This window comes from Epargyreus clarus, unplaced genomic scaffold (genome assembly GCF_041222505.1).
Source record: "Epargyreus clarus isolate Ecla_fem2 unplaced genomic scaffold, WU_Ecla_fem_2.2 ptg000015l, whole genome shotgun sequence".
Classification (NCBI taxonomy): domain Eukaryota; kingdom Metazoa; phylum Arthropoda; class Insecta; order Lepidoptera; family Hesperiidae; genus Epargyreus; species Epargyreus clarus.
Window position 1 is genome coordinate 6,998,404 of NW_027332223.1, and position 18,652 is coordinate 7,017,055.

Consider the following 18,652-nt stretch of genomic DNA (forward strand, 5'->3'; position numbering starts at 1 on the left):
TGAAGACGTCGTCGTCGTCATCAACCTATCACTGTACCCGTGCTGGATAATATATGTATAATTATTGTTGTATTGGCCAAGAGTGAACTGTGTCTGTTAATGGTACACTTTTTTTAGAGAACTCTTAGAAGTGCAGGTTTTCTTATGATTCACCGTTAAGTAAGTGACTATAAATTTCTAATACGTATATAACTTAAATAATTATAGTTCAAAAACTAAAAACCACGCTAAAAGCGCACAAGAAGAATCGGTAATCCTGACGATCCTCATGAGGAGATCTGGACAAAATCATTAAATTCGTGTATTGTCGACAGTTCCTGATAAGTGTTCAAAATTTTAAATTAATCGGACCGTTCAAAGTGGGTAAGAATAGAGTTCAAAGATACCGCTATATACATACATATAGGACAAGCTAATAAAAGCGTAATAAAAATTAGAGGTGCGTGGAGTTTGATCCTCGGATCCTCCAGTTGAGGCCACGTTTCAACTACCATGCTATCTCTGCTAATAATTTACTATTAATTATTAATCTTGGCAATAGGTAAATACGAGTACCTAGTCTCTTAATTTTGCTTTATAGGAAAGTTGTTTTAGCTAAAATTATGTTATCGATTGTTTTTAAATGGCTAATAGTGTAATGCTGTAAATTAAATTATTCTGATAACGAAAACAAAGATGGAATAATTATATTATAATATTATTGTTTGGCTCTTCTTGCCACATACAAAGAGTATGTGGCAAGGAGAGCCACTGGCCATAATAATGCTGCCATGTAGGTAGTCAGAACTGTAGAAATCACCGCTTACACATTTTATAAAACAAATGTTTAATTCTTAATAATTATGTAAAAAATAATTAATGTTATTGACAAATAGCATAGGGTCTGGTTTTAAAGATCGTAACGTAAATTAACGAAAAATTACGGAAATTAAAGAATAGCTCAATAAATAATAATTTGCCAAGTACGAGTCGAACTCGCAGTTAGTAATGGTTGGAAGTCTTCCTGGAAAACCAGAAAATCACGGATAATTTTTATTTTGTGTTTGAGAGAGTATTACATTGTAGTTCATTTGAATCTTGTGATCCTTGACCTTGGTTTATGGTGTGAAATCCCTTATCACCATCACCACCCATGTTTTTTACATAATTTATGAAAACTTAGTTTCTGTTTGAAACGATTGTATCCTCTAATAACAATTAATATGTAAAAAATAAATAAGAAAAAGATATAACAGACTGTTGTTACTACAAATTAAAAAATATTTAAATTATTGTTAATTCAGTGCGTCGTGATTTAATGAAATATATGATAAGTTGAACATAGACTTCAGATCTAAGTACAAAATCAATATTTATTTTGGTTATTCTTTAATTTGTAATGATATCGAAATGTTATTTATATATACCTATACTAGAGGTGCCCGCGGCTTCGCTCGCATTTTAAAGAAATAATATGACAAACATATAACGGAAAATTTGTACCTGCATTGGAATAACAGTGGTGCCATCTATTGAAAGTTGGTCGTACCAACTCCCAAGCCCTCGTAGCCCACATCCCAAGCCCTTGGACAACAACTTTGCTAAAGATCATCACTTGATCAAATGCATAGTTTCCGATTATTTAACTATTTACGAATTAAAAATTAATTAAAAAAAAACCATTTCCCACGGACTAAATTGTGAATCTAAACCATTCTCAAGTCCCCTTGAACACACACAACAAATTTCATCAAAATCAGTCCAGTCGTTTAGGAGGACTTCAGTGACATACACACGCACATAAGAAATATATATGTAAAGATTTTTTGTTTTCTTACGCATATATTGTGACAAATTCTAAGTCTATGGTTTTGAGACTATAGGTCTCTGTGGTCCCTTGATTGCCAAGTTTAAATGAATGTTATTTTTTAGTTCTACCCTATTTTCGTCCGCTCGTTGTTAATTTGAAATATTGACTGTCAGCGTTCATGTTTATAATTAAGTTCCACATATTATTATTTTTTTAATAATTTTCACGTATCTAATAATGAACACTTATAGTGAGAAACTGAAGAACAGCATTTTATGCAATGATGTAACTTCAATGGTAGAATTATTACATAAGGGACTTGATCCTAATTACGAAGGTGGTTGGCCTGTTAGACTCGCGGCTCGACTTGGATCGTATAGTATTGTTAAAATTCTTATTCAATATGGAGCAAATCCACATTTACTAGGTGAATCTGGTAAGTTGATAGTCCATTGATATATAAATAAGATTACATATCATATATTTAAATTACCTACTTATTCGCACTTATTTATCTATTCATTCGTACTCCAAACCGTAAGGTTGTCTAGACAAAAAGTAAGTATGTTCCTTGTATTTAAACTCTATTCAAGGTGGTAGAACCCTTTGTGGTTCAACTCCGGCGGCACCACCGCCACACCCATTTCTGCCTTATAATAGCGGTGTCAAGCGCTGCTGTGTTCTGGTGTGGTAAGGGAGACATTCTTATCCGAGGCGTTCCATCGTAGTCCTCAGGGGTAGCGGCGCATCTGTGGCCGACGTCCGGTACGATATCTAATCCTATCTGGAGTCAATTACAGATGTCCACGGGCGGCAGTGGCCACTACTTACCATCAGGTGGACTGCATGCTCGTCTGTTACTGTGAGAAACTGAACATTGTAAAAAAGTCTTGTAAAAAAAAAACATTGTATTGTAAAAAAAAACATTATTGTTTCTACATATATTATTATTATACTTTAACTTTTTTATAGGTGCATCTACACTGCAACTTGCAGTTTTCTCAGGAAAGCACTGGGAAACTGATAAATGGACATTTTTATTATCGTGTTGTGACTCGTCTCAATTAGCTGACGGGGCTGCTGTCGCTATAGTTTTCTATAATATACCTGCTTTTAAAAAGATACTGGAGACTGGAAGATGTAACACCAACATCTCAACAACTTTAACAGGTTTCTTTTATAATATTTCTTATATCAAAATGAACGATGCAAATTTTGTTCAGTGCAAAATGCGCATTATTGAATTTTAAATTAAACACCTACGTACTTGATCAACGAATTTTAAAATTTTCAGGAAAGACCATTGAAGATTTAGCTAAAGGTTATAAATTACATAACCTATTAAATACCCCAGTGGTTCAGAACAGTCGTCTTCTAGTCATGCCAGTTACCCCAAATACTTCGCCACAGGGTTCACGACAAAACAGACAAGTAAATATTATTAAATACTTAAAATGTGTTTGATCCACTCTTATAACAAAGGTCATAATTAACAAAGGTCATTTAAATAAATGGTAGTTGATATCTATATAAAAGTAACGTAAAAAATGCCTTGAAAATGAATACTGCATGTACCTACTTATTTAGTTTTACCAATATAATTAAAATTAAATTGAACATCATAAGACGCATGTTACTAGGTCTTAGGTTCACTTAAATTCAATAATATTTATTTATAACATACATGTTATTTTTTTGCTACAGATTACAAGACCTAGTCAGAATCCGCAACAAGCTCACAGAAATTTATCACCTTCGGTAGCCAGATTCTTCCATCAAACTGCAAATTCGACTGCTTTATCTCCGTCTAGAAGAACTATAGTAACTACTCTCTCACCTTCACATGATTGACAAAATGTATGCAATTTTGCTGAATAATTATTTCTTTTCTGTATAGAATTTTATCATCGACGTGTTATATTATATAACTACAAGGACTTTATAAACAAAACTGACACACCAATATGTGGTTTTGTTAGGACAAATTTTATAGTAATTATGATGTAGGTTCATTATTATTGACTCACATTACGACATAATATAATTTAAATAATTACAAAATTTTTGGTCTTTATTAAACTTCCATTATCTACGTCCTACTTATTATGCACATCGTATTCGATCAATAATAGTGGTCGATGACAAAACAATAATTTGATAACTTTGTCCTTAAGCACGTATAAGTTAATTTTAACTATCCCTCGGGAACAGGACCTTTTCGAGATAACAGGTAGGTCTTACTGGACCCCTGTCAACTTTGTACAAAATTTCATGACAGTCCCAATTCGCATTTATAACATTAGTTAGTATCAGGATAAAATGAAACAAAAAATATACTAATTTTTTAATCACAAATTATTTATAAATAGAGTTTAATGTAAGTTATTTTTGAGTTGGCGTGCAGAGACTAATATTTTGTGTATCCATCAACTCCATTGGCTGTTAAAAAAAGAGTTAAAATAGTTTTTATTAATCTTATATGAAATGAGATAAATATAACATAAATAAGGTAATACATACCTTAATTGGGTTCTGACTTCGCGCAATACTTAATTGTATTCCAAGGAAATGAGACATTTTATATCTTAGGCAGTTAATAAAACGTGCAATTATTACGTTCTAAAAGATAAAAATACACATTGTGTAGATGGTATTGCACACACAGTTAAGAATTTATATATAAGCGGACTGAATCACCAGGATTCGATGTCTTTTGTTAAGTAACAATTTGATAAAGAATATATTTTCTTAAAAATTAGCATTATTTTAAAAAAGGGACCGTTTAATTTCCAGCTACAGAAACAGAATTTTTAGAGTGAATTACACTTTTTCTTTTTTATAAAAATGAGACTCTTTAACTCCTTTCAATATTCATCACTATTCTTCATATTTTGTGATTTCGCTCTCAATGCACACTTTAAAAAATGTTAATCTGTATAATATTATGATAAGAACTGCTTTCACCGCCATTTATAAACGGTCTAACTAGACATTGCCACTATCCCTCGTGAATATTGAAACTCCTATAGGTACACAATGAATTAAATGTAATTACTTCCACACTTTTCGGCATCGTTGTGATAATAGGAAAATTTTTGATGAGGCAAATATTTGGATATGTGAAAGGATCGCCACGCCAGAAACGAACTGTGTAATATGGATATTCAGAATCTGGTAATCGATATCCATGCTGAAAATAAAATCACTGCTGTGGTCATAGAGAAACCAATAAGGATTATTAGTTATTATTTACGTAGGTAGAGTCCGCGCCAAATTCTAGTCCGCTCTGAATATAGAAACGAGTCGCGTCGCAACAGCAAATTGTAGATATTAGCGTGATGAAGACAGCGCGGGATCCCCCGACACCCGTTCGCTGCCCGCTCTCGCCCACAGGTACAGTCCACTCTGAATATAGAAATGCCATAGCAAATTGTATAAGTACACCTGCTCGCAACAACTTCAGAGCGGACTAACAGTTTGGCGCGGTCTATACTACTTTGTGATTTACACACTATGTCGGATAATTTAGTACTTTTTTAATTAAGTAACTTTTATTTTTTATAATGGAGTATGTATGTAGGTACTAAGGTACCTACTCTACTTTACTTTGTGATCATCACATACTTACTATGTTCTTCCAGTGACGTCGTAAATCTTTATACGATTTAAAATCTCCCGAGTGAGGAAGCGATTCATAATAATCGTCAATAATAGCTTTATTTAAACTAGATGTTTTGCATTAATGGAAAATAAAGGTTGGTTAGTTTGGCAACATAGTATGTCAGCAAAAATAAGTTTTAGCTTTGTTAACCATCATTATCTACCTCGGCAAAACTGGTACATACTCTCCAGGACTGAATTTTTCTTCCGATTGCATTAAATTAATCTTAACAGGCTTTATTTGAAGTATCGTAGAGTAATCTGTAATATTATCGAATGAACATATAAATATTTAGTCCTCGTAAGATAATTATCCAACAATTTTAGTCGAGTGGATCTTTACATAGAATATATTCCACTAATTTGTTAAGTTACTGAACATACATACCATCTACTATAATATTATACTTAACACCTTCTTGAGGACCTTTGGTAGTGAGAAAGTGTCTGTTATTTATGTAATAATTGTAACCCAAGGTATTCCATGTTGGCGCGATCCTTGCAGACAAAGTATATTGAAAACACATTTGGTACATTTCCAGGGGGGCCTTCATAATAACACCATCCTTAAAATATATTATATACTTAAAATATATAATAACTAAAGATACGCTACTAGCATACAAAACTTGAAACATACAAAAGCAGGTAATTGGTGTTTCTCAACTCCAGTCGCTCTCGCGCGGCATATCAATTGATACACGTAAACGTCATAATTTGCTTAAATATACAAATTATGCGCAAAAAATAAACAAGCTTCATGGAAACACATATCACAGCCAACCGATGAGAAATTATTGTAACCATGTTTTGTGAGTTTGTGACTGTAACTGACGTAACTTTCGTATGAATGATACTTGAAACGAAATGTCAAACACTATTATAGTTGACTTTTTATCATATTGTACCAATAGCTCTGTCCCTTAAAGAATATTTTTCTATGTAGTAATATGTAAGTAAAATGAAAAACGTGCATGTGCATTGCGCTGGCATTTTGTTCACTTTTTTGTGTTGTTTAGTGGGCATGTATCATATCCATAGTTTTAATATATCATTGCCTATATCGGTATATCAAACTATAATTAACACACACGCTTAATAACTGTGTAAATTAAGGAAATATGAATATATTATTGATTTCGTTTTTAATTTCTGTAACCACTTCATTCTCGCTAAGTATAATCCGCGCCGAACTGCTAGTCCGCTCTGAATTTGTTGCGAGCAGGTGTAGTCATACAATTTGCTATGGCGACGCGATTCATTTCTATATTCAGAGCGGACTAGCAGATTAACGCTGACTATACTAAGCATCACTAATAACATTTATCCAAAATCCAAATTTACTTTAACATAATGGTTGGATGGCGTGGTGCCTAAGTACAATTTAATTATTTTATCAGTCTCACCTGTACAAGTGTAAATTTCAGAAATAAAGAATTTAATTGATCGTAATCCTTGCCAACTTTATTAAATATTATGTGAACTTTTTTTACATCACTTTTATCGGGACAAGCCATAATAGAAGAATTTGAAAATATTATCATTCTGAAAGTACAAGGTACAACAATTAACAATATTTCACTTTTATTTACTCTTTCCTAATAAAATACAAAAACAAATTACTATCTACCTGCATTTTAAAATTTTCCAATGATAATTAGAAGGTGCTGATCGGTCGTGTTTTTCTTTTAAATTTGCCATTGCGGTAACATACCCTATATTATCGAATTTGGGATTTATTATTTTGTATTCAAGGTAATCCTGCATTATATAATCTTTCGAAATTTATACAACTACTATAACAATTAATTTTGGGAAACAAGATAAAAGTCGCGCCTGTAATATTAATGGCACAAAATTATTGGCGCCAATTTTATCCATCTTTTTTTTGTGTAAAGGTAGCATTTATATTCAGCCAGATCGTTAAACTAAGGGTAGGAGAAGACCATTTGGGGAATTTACAGGTTTACTTTCAGTATGTACACATTCCATGAGTGGCAATGAAAGCATCAAATATAATATTTATAATTTGTGCCGGGGGTCCCGCGCCGTCTTTATTCCAATAGATAAAATGAAAAATGTCGAAAACCAGCGGTTTATTGTATGGCATCGTAGTACATCTCGGATTTTGCTCTTGGTCCACCAAAGCTATGCTGTTTAGTTTCAAATTATAATACCCTTACCACTCCTGTAGGTTTTGAGCTCCTTTAAATGGTACGGAGAGTTTAAGGGCCACAGTAAGTGTGCCAAAAGCACAAGGAGATCAATAAAGTTACCCCTTTTCAAAACTGCTAGGAAAGTTTTCAGTTATCCTTTTTCATTAGAAACAAATGACTGGGCTTAAAAGGATATTTCTTACTACTGTAAAAATAAAACTGGCGTATTCTTTAAAAGTAATTTTATTTATAAATCAATTTATTTACATATTCTTCACATGCATGTCAAAATTATTTAATAAATTGGTCAACAAATAATTGTTCATGATTACAATACTTACTCAATACAAAACCCTATGTTTAAATGATTTAAGTACTAATTAAAAATACTATTATTAGTCTCGACAGTCCTATAACGCAACATAATACACAGGTTGGACATTATCATAACCTAAACATATTAACCTGTGCAATGTGCATATTACCTTAGCACATATTTCTTAATGTTGATTTTCTAATTGATCACGAGCTTTTCGAAGTACACCTTGTGTTTTGTGGATTTCCCGACAGATAGCGCGTTGCACGTTTCGCTTTCTCATATTTGCGGCATTCAGTTGAGTGAGAGTTTCAGCAAGTGTGGCCTTCGTTCTAGCAAGTTTTTGCTTCAATGTTACATTTTCCTCATATAAAGAACCTAAAAATAAAGTGAAAATAACTGTGATGAACAATATAGACAAAGCAATGTAAAGCTGAATTGTCAGCAAAACAAACCAATAAATAACTTACGTGGTGATAACGTTACTGCGTCATTTTGCTCGAGGCTCGACAATCGATCACTGTCGATACCTTGATCTGGAGATGTTGGTCTGTCTTCCTCTGAAGGAAGACCTTCATGCATGTCTTCCATTTTATTGTGATTGTGTATATCAATCGCCATTTTGCGAGTTATTTCAATTTCTAGTTGGCCATTGGCTTCCAAGGCTGAAGCTAACTTTTCTCGGGTATCTTCCAGTTCCCTTTCAATACGTAACCTGTCGTGCTGAGCACGAGCTCGTTCCAGAGCTGCTTGCGAAGCTTGCACGGTAGCTTCATCTGCAGCACGTCTTAAAGAACGTTCACTCTCTAAAAATGTGGACTCCATTTCTTGTTTTTCTGCACGTAACCTTTCTATTAACTGAGTACTGTATGCAATTTGCTGCTCATTGTCCTTTATTCTGGACTCAAGAGATTGTAAAGTTATTTTCATAGCTTCCAAATTAGTGTAGCTTTCTACAGCATTAGAACGTTCAGAGGCTAATGCCGCCTTTAGAATTTCATTCTCAGAAATAACATCATCAACTTGCTTCATGGCAGTGTCTAATTTATTAATTAATTCTTTTTTGTCTTCTTCCAGTAACTGATTTTGTCTCGTTAAATCACCTATCTCCTCAAGCATTGCAGTTTCGTTTATAGCTTTATTGTCTTCTGAACGAGACCCCTGTGAAATACGTGACCTGCGTGATCTGTACTTGTTACTCTCCGATATGGATTCACGGATACTAACACCAGTATCACAAAGGCCAACTCTTGCCAGAGACACATTCCTGTCAGGTTCAGACCAGCATTCTGATTCGGAAATAATATCAGCTTGTGGAAAATGTCGCAATGATTTTTTCGAATATCTGTTAACGTCATCACTACAAGTTATGTGATGGCCAAATAACATTGTTAGGTCTTCTATACGTAGAGATTGTGATATTTCAAGATTACTTTCATCCATTGTTAATTCATCAGGTGCCATTGATTCATCCAATTTTAATCCAACAGGTAACGCCAAACTTTGTTCTAATATGCTTTCGGCTAATTTTTTCTTTTCCTCGCCGAGTACACATCTGTAAAACAATTACTATAATGTAAACTATTCTCACGTAGTACATTAGCTATTTTTGATTTAATACTTACTTGTGTGAAAGCAGTTTGTCCAAAAAATAAGCCAATCCCTGTAGCCGGCGTGTCAGTAATTGTTGAAGATTCCTATAAAAATTATATTAAATATTAGATATGATATTTTAAGTCAGAGAGACAGTAATTAATATAATGTATATCATTATTATAATATGTTACCCAGAATTATCTTCGCTATGTACATTATCAATATTACTTTGAAGCTGTCGAATCTTGTTCTCTAGATCTTTAATATGTTCGTCTTTACATTTCAGTATTTCTTCATACTTTTCAAGTTGAGAGTCACTTACGTGTGCGTAAGTTAATTCTTTATCCTAAAACATAATTGGCATTACAATTGATCTTAAAAATCATAATTAAAAACCAATAGGACTTATAATATACCAATACATATAAAATGAAAATTACCAATTTTAATTTTTTCATTTCTTTATCTTGCTGTTGTATTTTTTTCATACATCCTTTTATCATTTGTAGAGCTTTTCTATTCTCTTTACGCAACCGAGCTAACTGATCCTACAAGAAACATTGCACATTAATTAAAGGAAACTATTATAAAGGTAAATATAGGAATTAATATGCATCTATTTAACTTACACCATCATTATTGATAGTTGTCGTATTTTCCCTGAAAAGAAAGACAAATATCATTTTTTTATTACAAAATATTGCATTTTTTTTATTTATATAGACATCTAATCTTCCTAGTTTAAGTAGTTAGTAGTAGTTCTAAGAATTTTATAGTATTTCTATAATAAACTGCAATAAAATGAAATAATCATGAATTCAAACATCAAACATTATGAATATTACTATCACCACAGGTACGTTTCTTTAATATAGGAGTAGCACACGAGCATCCTGTCTGTCTGAAGGTAAGTAACTAGTGCCGCCTATGGACATCTGTAATCAACCCGAGATAAGATTAGAATTCTACCTGAGGTCAATCATAAATGCGTTGTTACCATGTTGAAACTCCTCGGAAAAGAATGTCCTTACCACCAGCAATGCTCTTATTAGGCAGAAACAGCTGTGGCAGAGTCGGACCACAGAGAGATTTAATACCTTCAAAATACACAATTTAGAAACATGAGTAGTATATAAGTAGTATATAGCATATAGTATTACCCAGCAGATTCTGATTCAGCACATGTATCTTCAACTACATCATTATGATTAACAGCGCCCTGCAAAAATAAAATTATGTGTATCAGTTTCATAGCTATTTTGAAATAAAATTAAATAGCAGAGTAGATGTTTGGATAAAATTGATCACAGAAGCTTTTCTTGTGGACAAATTATTGAGAGGTAATATTAGGTCATCAAAACTTGACGGGGACAGGAAGTAACAAGATTATATTGTCACTGGAAAGACTAAAAGTCAAACACGGATAGTGGCTCCCTTCCATTGACAATATCATGTTATAATTATGGGAATTGTATGTATTAAGTTTAATTGTTTATGGATTATTTTCAAGTTCGAAGTAAAATTCACCGCTTAAAGTGTGTAGGTACATCACAATTACCAACTATTTTGAAATAAAACGTGGTATACAAGTATCTAATTGTCAAAAAATTTACCTTTATATTATCATTCATCTCTTGCTTCGTCGAAATGCTGTTGTTCATTGATATCTCTCCATGATCGGTGGAAATAGAACCCTACAAGAATAGTATTTTTAGTAAGTATAGTAATGTACTCAAAAAATTGTGTTCCAAAAAGTAAAAAAGAATATCTTACTTGGTTTTCCAGAACATCGATAGCCTCAGCAGCCGCGGCCAGTAGTTCTTGCTTATCACTTAGCTGCCTTCTCAATTCCTCCACCTCTACTTGGAGTCGCACGTTATGTTCTAGGAGGCCCTGAAAACGTTACATTTGTTGCTAACTATGAATAATAATTAGGAATATTAACATGACCAATATTGAAGTAATAGTAAGCAAAATCCATACGTAATAATCGTATTAAATTAGTGCAATAAGTAGATTTTCTTACTTGCACGGCCGGAGGAGCACCACTTCCTAACTTTTCTTCTAAAAAGTAAATTCGTAACTTCAAATGGAAATTTTCTTTTCTCAAACCATTTAATTGCTCTTCATATTGTTTCATGCTAATTCCGCTTACAGACGTCACATCTATAAAATGAAAATCACCAAAAATAACTTCGTATATATATAAAATTAATAATACAATATTATTTTAATGTTCATAATAGTTAATAGTTTAACTTTTAATATCGCAACCATAAAGTAGAACATACCATGTCCTTCGGGTGTGGGTAGAGTCATTTCTTGCAACTTTCGAGGACTGGTGCTGCAAAAAATAGTTTCTGTTATAATTTTATCACTATGTTTGAGTTGATGAAGTTGCAACCCCCGTGGTAAAGCCGTTAGTGTGCCGAACTATCACATAAACGGTTACACGGGTTGCGTTTTCGATCTTGGATCAGTCAGATATCTAAATAATTAAATGGTCTGGGGTTTGTGTAGGTACTCGTCTTTGTGTGTTATGCATAGTATTCAAGATACAAGGTGAGGTTATGATATGATATGGTTATGGTAAAAGGCTTTATAAATAAATGAATTGTATCTCGTATATTAATCCGCGGACGACGTGGTGAAATGACCCAAATGCATTCAATTATTTGAAATAACTAAATCAAATAGTTTAGTTCACGAATCGTCTTCTACAAGAATAATCGTAGCAGCTGGCTTTTATCAAGATTTGTCAGAACAAAAACTAATCTGCAGTATGTTGTGCATACCTAAATTTAATTTTATTTTAATACTATTTAGTTATAATTGCCGTAAAAAACGTGGCGTCACTGAGCGCAGTACCTAAACCAATTTGTAATAATTATAGTTTAAAAACTATAAACCACGCTAAAATCGCACAAGGAAAATCGTAAATCCTGACGATCCTGATGAGGAGATCCGGACAGAATTATTACAATCGTGCACATATTGTTATCGGTTCTTGATAAATGTTCAAAATTTTAAATTAATCGGACCGTTCAAAAGGAGTAAATTTCGAATTCAAAGATTCCATTACATACATACATACAGGTCAAGTTAATAAAAGCGTGGTAATTATTATTATCAAGAAGTTTCAATTATTATTGGCATCAGACGCTACAGAAGCGCGTTATCACCAATGCTTGCCCTTTGCCAACCCTACATGGAGGTATTTATCACGTTATGTAAGCAAAACAAACCAATAAACTGTTTAGCTTTACGTATTAAGTCTCCTGGAGATGCCTGGAGTACTCGCGATGAACAATGTGCCTAAAAATTAAATGTGTAAGTAAAAATGAGGATTCAAATAGCAAGATATTTTATATACATTATTTATTTGTTACCGCAAATGTAATCCTAACCAATTCCTTAGCCCTGAACAAAAATGTAAGATGAGATTTACTTCAAAACCCTGACGAATGTATTAAGTGGCTCGTAGGTCACTAGTATTGGACATATGTTATCGAAATATTAGCTTATTCAAACTAGTTTCTGCAATCATTTGTCATGTAGATAGAGAAGGAGAGTTACAGAAAATTTTATATTAAATATTGCATTTTAAACTTATTTGTGCAGCTTAGCTTATTTTTGGCAGTAGTTTACTTTTTACCTTCAAAATTATATGGGGGTTTCTATATTCAAATCTTGCGTAAATGGATCGCGTATGAAAAGGCTTCCAAAATAATTTACTTGCGAATCAATGTGCGCTGACTACCCATTTAAAGTAATCATTAAACTATGTAATATAGATACTTATAGAATTGACAGACATTATATTGCATCACAATTCTCTAGCAGCTGCATTTCTTTATTTTAACAATAAGAATCCAACAGTGTTTTGATATAGATATACTTCAATTCTATAATAACTAAAACAAAAGTATATACCGAATAGGTAAGTACATGATTTATGTAAATGTTATGCAAATCCACGCCACCGATATCTATTTGTTCGTCCATCCATTAAACGTGTTTGACACATTTTTAAACCTTTGAAAACCTTCTATTGCAGTGTAATTGAAAATTGTTAAAAGTAGTATTTATTTAAAATTAATCATCATGTAGTATTCTATAGATAAAAACAGGTAATTTCGCAGCGCTCACAATTGATCTTTATTAAACTTTTATATACCTACGAGCTATGCTCCGTGGTTTAAATAGTGTAAAATATTGCAGTGTCTAACTAGTCAATGATTTAATTTTGTACTGTTTCACACCTTTTTTATTGTTAGCAAGCGTAATTGAAATAAAAACTCTATCATTACGTTTTAGTTGGTTTCAGTCCCTTTCATGCAAAAACTGCCTTAACTTTATTTCTTCAACTTTAAATAGCAAATGTGGTACCTTTTTGCAATCTTTATTAACTAGACATATTTTTTCGGCAATGTGCACTTCAGTAGAGTTCAGTACATTTTTTTTTTCACTGCGAATAGTTAAAGTTGAGGAAAAAATAGTAAAAAAATTAAAATCTAAAAACCCTATTTTTTCATGGTCTCTTTACATCTTTTAACCAATTTACATTTCAATATGGTAGACCAACTATCTGATAGTATTTAACAGAAAAAATAAACTATCATCCATTTGTACACGCAGTTAACGAAAGAGATGAAGAGGGCTGTTTTTTTTTTAAAAAATATAAAACAATTGATAGTGCAAAAACAGTGACACTTTTATTCAGGTAATTTTTTTTCTCTAAGAGCCTAAGCTATGTTCTCCCCAAGTTTGTCGTGGAACTTGCGGGACACTCTGTATATTTTCCACTAGATGCATTTTTGCAAAAAAATAACACGTTTGTTATGCCCACTTGATCTATTTTAAGGCACTTTTGTTTAGTATAAAGGTATAAACAAATATACTTAGTGTCGCAAGTAGAAGGATGTTGCATATAATAGAAGGAAAATCATTGATAAATGACGCACTTAAATATACCTTACAGCTATTTCCCAAGAAAAATAAACATGTATGTTTTACCTAAACGGAGATGATATGTTATTAGCTCCATGTTTCGAGCTATTCATCCGAGGTAAGGTTGCCATTGTAACATGTAAATTAAGATTCCATAACAAATTACAAAAATATAGCAACAAGATCAAAATAACGTAACTAAGTTCACTTTGAACACTCCACGACTATTAATATAAAAGTAATGCACTCCCACTACTCATCTTTGGCACGGATATGGCTTATTAAATAGAATAAATAAAATTTCGCTCCAACATAGTTACCACCGCACAGTTATTGTTATAAACACCGATTATATATAACGTTTACAAGTAAATAAATAGGGCAATGTTTTGATTGTTCGTGTTTCAAGTAGCGACTAGAGAACAGCGAGCACGACACTGATTATTGTCGGTCGGGACTCGGGATTTCTCGCCAGTCTCCGTATTTTACAGAGATGGAACACTCCGACACATTATACATTCAATAGGCTGAAGGGAGATAAAAGTAACGAGGGACACGAGGGGCGGAGACGGATGCTGCCCGCGACATATAAATCGTACAGAAATAGAATCTGTTAGGAGTGAGGTGCTCTAATTTTCAAGTTGTATCATTTCCTTAATTTTACGAACAATAATGAACAAACATCTTTGCAATAATTAATGTAAAATAGTATACCTACTATGTTTATTAGTATTAAACGTTTAGATAAGATCTTGTCAACAACATGAACTTATGAAGACATAAAAACGTAGCGCGAAATTATTGGATGCCTATATTAATATCAAAATCATAGTGGCGACAAGAAGAAAATTCCTATATTTAGGAAGGGGCCAGAATATTAGTTTGTAAGAGGGATAGACAATTCTAGATACGTACGTTTCGCACGCGGCTGCGTCGCTTTGACTACGTGCACTTTTGTCACTTTGAAACAAACCAAGGCATATTTTCAAAGTCTTCTATCATAGGGTGAAAATCTCAATAAAACATGTTTAATTATTTAAAAAATCAAGTAGGCAGATATATTTATATTTTAATTTATTTTGGAGTCGCAAGCATAATTAATTTGAGACAAAAACCAATGTTACCCAAGGTTATCAATTAAAAACATATAATTTATTTACGTTTTGCTCTTTGTGACTATATATTTCTTCAATAAATTATCTTTTTTTGTTTTATCTATTACATTTTTTTAATGGATTCGCCGTAGTTTTAAATTTTTATTAGGGTAGGTACATAAAATTCAGCGAAGCGTAGGTTCGCGCCACCCGGTATAGAAATTGAATTTTCCTCCCTCTACCGTATCCAAATCGGTAGGCGAAAAATGTTCACCATGAAACTTTTGCCAATTAATTATTTCGTAATTACACGATTAAAAGGGTAAGTGGCTGTTGAACTTTCGTAGAGGTTAACTATCCTAGGCACAAACGTTTGTTCACTTGATTAGATTACTGAGTGTGTTTGAACCTTTGAATGGACATTCGAACTTTGCGGTGTAACTACTGTTGGTGTCTTTGTGACATTAACAAAAAGTAAGAAAGTTATATAGCCAAAGACTAGTTTCGCCCGTTATTTCTTGAAATTTTAGTTATTTCGGTAATTTTTTCTTCTTCCCTAAACTTCTACCTGATACATTGTATAAAATCATTTCTTTGTAGGCATGTATGTGACTAACTTTTGGCCGCGAAACCGCACGCGTGGGACTCGCTTACCATGGATAAAAATTAAACTAAATTAAATTGGCTCACAGATCATCGTCCATTCATATTCAGGAACTTCTATTTTTTTAGTAAAATAAGATTCATACTTTGTTATTTGATTGCTTCAATTTCAATATATTTTTTCTTTCTAGTGATGATATTAACACTTGAAGGCAAAAATTTTCAGGTTTAAGATAAAACTTACTAATAGGTAAAATATCTCTTACCTAAAACATAGTACAGGTACAGGTGCGAACAACTTATTAATTTGGTTACACCTATTTATATCTTCTATAATATAAAAACAAATGGCCCAAATATCAGCTAAATGGTTACATACATTGTTCTTACGAAGCTATTTATTGCAAAGAATTAGTATACAGTACACTGTATGAAGGTGAACACAATTTATCAATCAATTACATTGAGGATATTATCATCATCAGTAAAAATCAGAACAGTCTAAAGAATGATTAGAGCAGTTTTATAAAATGTTGTAGGCTATACATTGCTAACAATAGACATTTTGAAAATTTACTTTAAAATAGTAAATTGTTTTCAATTTTTGTGTGTTTCCTTTTCTCAAACTGGTTATTCGACCACCTTTTTTTTTGTTCATGAGGGGGGAAACCTCCAAATGGTACCCGATGCCGTGGGAGCGACACAGGGTTATGTGGGTCTCTTACTGCACTAAAACCCCCCAGTGGCTTTCCTCAGCGCTGCGTAGAGAACTCCAAAGGAACACAACCGGAGTCCTCTTAGCGCATGACCCCGTCGGGCTCCGCCCAGACCACCTAGCCTAGCATAGCTTTTATAAAAAGGTTTCACCTTTATAGTGCTTCTTATAGAGTATTGTTTTTATTTTAACATGTTCCCTAGAACTAGCTGAAAGAAATTTGCAGATTAATTCCCCACAAAAATCAGCAGGTTTTAAGCCTATTCTAGAAAAAATAGAAAATAACTTTTTTAGAACAGCTTCAAAGTTAGTGTTAATATTTTAATACAAAAATAATATCTATTGCTTATTATTAGGACTCTTAATAAGCCCCTTTTAAAATGGATATGGTGGTATATAAAGCCTAATATTCAAGCAGTTTAGAGTCTAGCTGAAATTCAGCACTCCAACTAAAATATGAGTTTCCTTAATGACAAAAACCTGATAATTTTTGTATTCAGGTTCTCTAACTTTGTATCGATGTGTCCTGGGTCCTGTATATTATGTTGCATAAGTAATATATATATTTGTGATGTTACATGTCTGAAGATCATTTCAAAATAACTATTTTTTTTAATAAATGGGTGTGTACTCAAAAATTGGCAGTTGAGATATATCAGGGAAGACCTGACTGGGCTAATTTTAATGAGGAGTTTAAAACACCAAATAATAAATCAAACACATAAAGAGGTATAAAGAGGAACTAACTTTTCGATATTGTTTATACCTTTGTTCTAACAGAATTAAAGTAATTAACATTTAATTAAGATATATTATTTAAAAGAATTATAAAAATCATGGATATTCAAGGCAGTTTCTGTTAAATAATATACTTACAGAGTACCAGGTTCCATTATGTCCGACATAGTTTAATTCTATTCTAATGAACTTGATATTCAACAAATTTCAGATCAAACAAAAACACTTTCAATAAATCCAAGCAGCGCACGAGTCGTTAAAACGTTACAAAAGCAATTGCTTGTTTATTACAAGAAAAGTTTTAAGTTACAAATGTAAATATAAAAATGTTGTACTTTGTAACCCCCTTTTATTCAAATTCCAAATCTTCTACATTGCTTGGTAACGAGACAAACAATTATTTTGAAAATTGAATGCAAATCGAAAAATGGAAAGAAAGTAAAAACGTTTCAAACTTTGAATCTGAATTAGGGATGTACGAACTGAGATCGTTTAAAAGCAGAATCGACCTTTCGGACCAAAAAAATCGATTATTTTAATCGATCTCCAGTAATGGATCGACTCGATGATCGATTTTTCACCCTAGAAAATAGAAATTAGATTTTTCGATATTGATTCAATATACGGTTACATATTTCATAATACGGTTACGTATTTCAATGATGATTTGATCCCGACGATCTTTATTCGAAGATCGATTTTTAAATAATTGATTCTTCAGGTCTTGATTTCTCTGTGAATGGATTTATCACCCTTTGATTCGAATCGATTCAAGAATCGATGTTTTTCGAAAACAATGCATCCCTAATCTAAATTGAAATTGATGACAATCTGGTATTATCTATGGTGTAGTGACTATAGTGTACATCGGACCATTTAGGTTACTATACTCTTTGGGCCGGACCAACAGTTTAAGTTCGCAATCAATCGGCTTAGTAACTTGCTGAACAAAGACGATTATGCAGACGCTGTGTATGAGGAAATACGCGTAATGCTGAGTACATTCCAGAGAGATATTTACATACTCGTACTTAC

At 32.7% G+C, this 18,652-nt stretch overlaps 3 protein-coding genes across 4 annotated transcripts; 1 reads left to right on the top strand and 2 right to left on the bottom strand.

The window, feature by feature from the left end:
* The first annotated feature begins 1,904 nt into the window (after positions 1-1,904).
* On the top strand, positions 1,905-3,850 carry LOC140747748 (uncharacterized). The gene is made up of 4 exons (XM_073080337.1): positions 1,905-2,225; positions 2,762-2,959; positions 3,084-3,220; positions 3,494-3,850. Exons 1-4 carry the CDS (start codon positions 2,027-2,029, stop codon positions 3,638-3,640), a joined length of 681 nt encoding a protein of 226 aa, XP_072936438.1. The 5' UTR covers positions 1,905-2,026; the 3' UTR covers positions 3,641-3,850.
* A 321-nt stretch (positions 3,851-4,171) lies between these two features.
* LOC140747750 (uncharacterized protein C18orf63) lies at positions 4,172-7,732 on the bottom strand. Its single transcript, XM_073080338.1, has 8 exons — positions 7,080-7,732; positions 6,856-6,994; positions 5,838-6,015; positions 5,614-5,710; positions 5,418-5,514; positions 4,845-4,979; positions 4,310-4,408; positions 4,172-4,228 (listed from the first exon to the last, which is right to left on the bottom strand). Exons 1-8 carry the CDS (start codon positions 7,214-7,216, stop codon positions 4,172-4,174), a joined length of 939 nt encoding a protein of 312 aa, XP_072936439.1. The 5' UTR covers positions 7,217-7,732.
* A 100-nt stretch (positions 7,733-7,832) lies between these two features.
* cnn (phosphodiesterase 4D interacting protein centrosomin) lies at positions 7,833-18,081 on the bottom strand. Of its 2 annotated transcripts, none has more exons than XM_073080327.1 (12): positions 17,756-18,081; positions 11,809-11,861; positions 11,544-11,683; positions 11,291-11,410; positions 11,131-11,211; positions 10,678-10,736; positions 10,147-10,177; positions 9,958-10,065; positions 9,709-9,863; positions 9,547-9,618; positions 8,392-9,476; positions 7,833-8,299 (listed from the first exon to the last, which is right to left on the bottom strand). In XM_073080327.1, exons 1-12 carry the CDS (start codon positions 17,782-17,784, stop codon positions 8,106-8,108), a joined length of 2,127 nt encoding a protein of 708 aa, XP_072936428.1. In that variant the 5' UTR covers positions 17,785-18,081; the 3' UTR covers positions 7,833-8,105. The 2 variants fall into 2 exon arrangements, with proteins under 2 accessions (XP_072936428.1, XP_072936427.1); XM_073080326.1 differs by lacking the exon at positions 17,756-18,081 and adding an exon at positions 14,534-14,912.
* Positions 18,082-18,652: the final 571 nt, after the last annotated feature.